The sequence below is a fragment of the Coturnix japonica genome, chromosome 10, assembly GCF_054131305.1.
Source record: "Coturnix japonica strain WE chromosome 10, WE-NBRP24, whole genome shotgun sequence".
Taxonomy (NCBI): domain Eukaryota; kingdom Metazoa; phylum Chordata; class Aves; order Galliformes; family Phasianidae; genus Coturnix; species Coturnix japonica.
Window position 1 is genome coordinate 1,126,271 of NC_140672.1, and position 5,325 is coordinate 1,131,595.

At 56.9% G+C, this 5,325-nt stretch overlaps 1 protein-coding gene across 1 annotated transcript; it reads right to left on the bottom strand.

The window, feature by feature from the left end:
- Positions 1-6: 6 nt before the first annotated feature.
- On the bottom strand, positions 7-4,288 carry STARD7 (StAR related lipid transfer domain containing 7). Its single transcript, XM_085510129.1, is given in 5 exon segments — positions 7-211; positions 600-649; positions 1,339-1,438; positions 1,440-1,545; positions 3,962-4,288. Coding segments are annotated over 5 exon segments (519 nt in total). The 5' UTR covers positions 4,027-4,288; the 3' UTR covers positions 7-13.
- Between the last annotated feature and the right edge of the window lie 1,037 nt (positions 4,289-5,325).

Here is a 5,325-nt window from a genome sequence, read left to right on the forward strand (position 1 = left end):
AGCAAGGCCAGCCCTATAGCAGGACCAGCCCCACGGCTCTGGGGTCAGCCCCACAGCTATAGGGGGCTATTGTGATGGGGTGGGGGGTGTTGGAGCTCACCGGGAAGTGCGTGACCCAGTGAATCACCTCGGAGCCCGTGGCCGCGTCCCTCTCAATAACGTCCAGTTTAATGACCAGCGAGTCCCACTGCTTCCGGTACTCGGTGTCCAGCTGCACAAGGAGCAGCGTTATGGGGCGGGAACGTTATGGGGCGGGAACGTTATGGGGCGGGAACGTTATGGGGCGGGAACGTTATGGGGTGGGAATGTTATGGGGTGGGAATGTTATGGGGTGGGAATGTTATGGGGTGGGAATGTTATGGGGTGGAACGTTATGGGGTGGAACGTTATGGGGTGGGAATGTTATGGGGTGGCAGCGTTATGGGGCAGCAATGGGGGGCAGAGCTGCTGCAGCTGAGACGAGCAGTGGGACCCCATAGGGGAGCGAGGTGCCCCCATCCCCCTCCTCCACCCCCCACTTGTGGGGCAGCCCGTGTTCTCTAACCCCCACTTGTGGGGCAGCCCTCGTTCCCCCCCCCCCCCAGGTCCATGATCCCCACCTGCACATTGAAGAACTGCCGGGGGGTCACGTCTGTGTACGTCCCAAACACTGCAATGGGAACATGGAGCTGCCAGGGCTCGGCCTGACCCCCCCATAGGGCTCAGTTTGACACCCCCCCCCCCATAGGGCTCAGCCTGAACCCCCATAGGGCTCAATCTGACCCCCATAATAGGGCTCATCTTGACTCCCCCCCCCCTAGGGCTCAGTCTGACCCCCCCCCATAGGGCTCAGTCTGTCCCTCCCCCATAGGGCTCAGCCTGGCTCCACCCCCATTGGGCTCACTGTGACCCCCCCCATAGGGCTTGGCCTGATTCCCCCCCCCCCCATAGGGCTCAGTCTGTCCCTCCCCTATAGGGTTCACTGTGACCCCCCCCCCCCCATAGGACTCAGCCTGGCCCCCCCATAAGGCTCAATCTGACCCCCACATAGGGCTCAGTTTGACCCCCCCCCCATAGGGCTTGACCTGACCCCCCCCATAGGGCTCACTGTGACCCCCCCCATAGGGCTCAGTCTCACCTCCCCCCCATAGAGCCCAGCCTGATCCCCCCCCATAGGGCTCAGTTTGACCCCCCCCCCATAGGGCTTGGCCTGATTCCCCTCCATAGGGCTCAGTCTCACCCCCCTCCCATAGGGCTCAATCTGATCCCCCCCCATAGGGCTCACTGTAACCCCCCCCATAGGGCTTGGCCTGATTCCCCCCCCCCATAGGGCCCATCTTGACCCCCCCATATTCTCACCTCGGTACTGATACAGATGGCTGCCCTCGATGGGTCGCCTCCACAGCTTAAAGTGCTTCTTATCCATCACCAGCTCCCAGGGCTGCTCGTCGGGGGGGGGGGGACACAGCGTCCGTGTGGGGCTCCATGTGGGGCTGCTGCCCCACAGCGCTGCCATGGGGGGGGACGGCGGCCGCCTTCTGCATGAGCTGCATCTCCTGTGCTGAGCTGGGGGGGGGGGAAGAGGTTGGTGGGGGGAGATGGGGGGATGGGTCGGGGTGGAGATGGGGGGCTGGGGGGAGATATGGGGCTGGAGATGGGGGGCTGGGGAGGGTGGAGATGGGGGTGAAGATGGGGCGCTGGGGGGGTGGAGATGGGGGGCTGGGGGGGGAGATGGGGGGCTGGGAGGGTGGAGGTGGGGGGGGGGTGGAGATGGGGGGCAAGGGGTGGATATGGGGGTCTGGGGGGGTGGAGATGGGGGGCTGGGGTTGGAGATGTGGGGCTAGGGGGGATATGGGGGGCTGGGGGTGTGGGGGTGGAGATGATGGGGGTCTGGGGGTGAAGATGGGGAGCTGAGGGGGGAGATATGGGGCTGGAGATGGGGGGCTGGGGGGGGGGTGGAGATGTGAGTGGAGATGTGGGGCTGGGAGGGTGGAGATAATGGGGGTCTGGGGGTGGAGATGGGGGGCTGAGAGGGGAGATATGGGGCTGGGGTTGGAGATGTGGGGCTGGGGGGGGATATAGGGGGCTGGGGGGGTCCCACATCTGCTCCTCCATCCATTCTATGGCTCTGGGTAGGACCCAGTGCTGAGTCAGTGCAGGACTCTATGGGGTGGGGATGGGGTGTCGTTACAGGGCAGCTCATTAAGGGATGTTAATTAACACACAGTGTTAATGATCCAGCCCATTAATGCTTCCTGTGCCCCACACAAGGGCAGCCTCGATGAGCTGAGGATGGCAATAATGGGGGGGATTAAAGGGGCAGCTTCGTTAAGACGGGGGGGTTTAATTAAACACCAGCAAAGCTCCTTATGGGGAGCTTTATATAGGGGCTATAGGGGTTCCATAGGGTCTATAGGGCTTACATAGGGGTTATATAGGGTCTATAGGAGCTACAGGGATTATATTGGGGCTATAGGGGTTCCATAGGGTCTATAGGGCCATTATATAGGGGCTATAGGGGTTACATAGGGGCTATAGGGCCATTATATAGGGGCTATAGGGCCATTATATAGAGGCTATAGGGGTTCCATAGGGTCTATAGGGCTTACATAGGGGTTATATAGGGTCTATAGGAGCTATAGGGATTATATTGGGGCTATAGGGGTTACATAGGAGCTACAGGGGTTCCATAGGGTCTATAGGGGTTGGCTATAGGGCTTACATAGGGGTTATATAGGGTCTATAGGGGCCACTATATAGGGGCTATAGGGGTTCCATAGGGGCTATAGGGATTACATTGGGGTTATACAGGGGCTATATAAGGTCTATAGGGATTATATAGGGACTATAGAGGTTACATAGGGGCTATAGGGCCATTACATAGGGGCTATAGGGGTTCTATAGGGGTTCCATAGGAGCTATAGAGGTTCCATAGGGTCTATAGGGGTTGGCAATAGGACTTACATAGGGGTTATATAGGGCCTATAGGGGTTATATAGGAACTATAGGGGTTCCATAGGGGCTATAGAGGTTACATAGGGGCTATATAGGGTCTATAAGGGCTACATAAGGGCTATAGGTGTTGGTTATAGGGGTTACATAGGGGGCCATTATATAGGGGCTATAGGAGCTATAGGGGTTCCATAGAGGTTATATAGGGTCTACAGGAACTACATAGGGGCTATAGGGGTTCCATAGGAGCTATAGGGGTTCCATAGGGCTTACATAGGGGTTATATAGGGTCTATAGGGGCTACATAGGAGCTATAGGGGTTCCATAGGGTCTATAGGGGTTGGCTATAGGGCTTACATAGGGGTTATATAGGGTCTATAGGGGTTCCATAGGAGCTATATAGGGTCTATAGGGGCTACATAGGAGCTATAGGGGTTCTATAGGAACTATAGGGGTTCCATAGGAGCTATATAGGGTCTATAGGGGCTATAGGAGCTATAGGGGTTATATATGGGTTATATAGGGTCTATAGGAACTACATAGGGGCTATAGGGGTTCTATAGGGTCTATAGGGGTTCCATAGGGTCTATATAGGGTCTATAGGGGTTCCATAGGAGCTATATAGGGTCTATAGGGTCTATAGGGGTTCTATAGGAACCATAGGGGTTCCACAGGAGCTATATAGGGTCTATAGGGTCATAGGGGTTCTATAGGGTCTATAGGGGTTCCATAGGAGCTATATAGGGGCTATATAGGGGATATAGGGTCTATATAGGGTCTATATGGGTTCTATAGGGTCTATAGGAACTACATAGGGGCTATAGGGGCTCTATAGGAACTATAGGGGTTCCATAGGAGCTATATAGGGCCTATATAGGGTCTATACGGGTTCTATAGGAACTATAGGGGTTCCATAGGAGCTATATAGGGGCCATATAGGGTCTATATAGGGTCTATACGGGTTCCATAGGGTCTATATAGGGTCTATATGGGTTCTATAGGGTGCATTACCGTACCCCGCTGCACTCACCGCTCCATCTCCTCCTCCTCAATGCGCTGCCCGTCCCACACAAACACAGCGCTCAGAGCCGCCATTAAACGCCCGGTAACGGCGGCGGCGGCCAAAGCGGAACGACGGCGGGGAGGAGGAGGAGGAGGCGGAGGAGGCCGGCCCCACTCCCCCCACCCCCCCCCCTCCGCCTCCTCCCCCCCCCCGCCGGGCCAGCAAACCGAGCAGGCCGCGCCTCGGTGACCCGGATGTGACCCGGATGGAACGGGCGACTAGGCCCAACCACGGCGGGAACATGCCGCCGGTCGGGGTAGGCCGCGGCGCGCTGGTTTGTGCGTCATCAAGATGCGACTTGGTGCTGATTGGATGCCGTGCTATGCGGAGCGGGTATTGGGTGGGAGAGGCAACGCCCACGCGCGCTGATTGGGGGAGAGGGGAAAGGGGGCGGGGTCAATGGAGGGCGATGGGGGCATTGGGGGCTGCGTTGGGGTCTATATTGGGGTCTATATTGGGGTGTTGGGGGCCATATTGGGGGCCATGTTGGGGTGTTGGGGTCCATATTGGGGTCAACATTGGGGTCTTGGGGTCCATATTGGGGTCTATGATGGGGGTTGGGGTCCATATTGGGGTCTTGGGGTCCACATTAGGGTCTACATTGGGGTCCATGTTGGGATCCATGTTTGGATCCACATTGGGGTCTACATTGGGGGCTATATTGGGGTGTATATTAGGGGTTGGGGTCCATATTGGGGTCCATGTTGGGGTCTTGGGGTCTATATTAGGGGTTGGGGTCCATTTTGGGGTCTACATTGGGGTCCATGTTGTGGGTTGGGGTCCATATTGGGGTCTATGATGGGGGTTGGGGTCCACATTGGGGTCTACATTGGGGTCCACCTTGGGGCCCATATTGAGATCCATATTGGCGTCTACACTGGGGTCCCTATTGAGGTCTTAGGATCCACATTGGGGTCCACATTGGGATCCATAGGCGTTTATTGGGCCTTGGGCTTTATCCATTGTGCTCAGCTATAGGGCTGCAGCACAGCGCTGTGGGGCAGAGCACGGAGTTATGGGGTGCCAAGGGGGGCACAGAGCTCCGTGCCCCATAGACAGAGCCCCCCAACCCCCCCATATCCCCCCCAAACCTTATTAATATTCCATATAATATTAAATGGCCCAGCAGAGGTGCAGGAAATCATCTCATCCTCCTTTATCTCCGTGTATTTGTACAGAAATCCAACGTTTACGCAGCCGTTATTTACAGCCCGGCCCAAAGTTGCATAAAACCGGGGGGGGGAAGGGGGAAATAAAGGGGGTATGAGGGAAATAAAGGGGGTATGGGGGGGATAAAGGGGGTATGGGGGGGGATAAAGGGGGTATGGGGG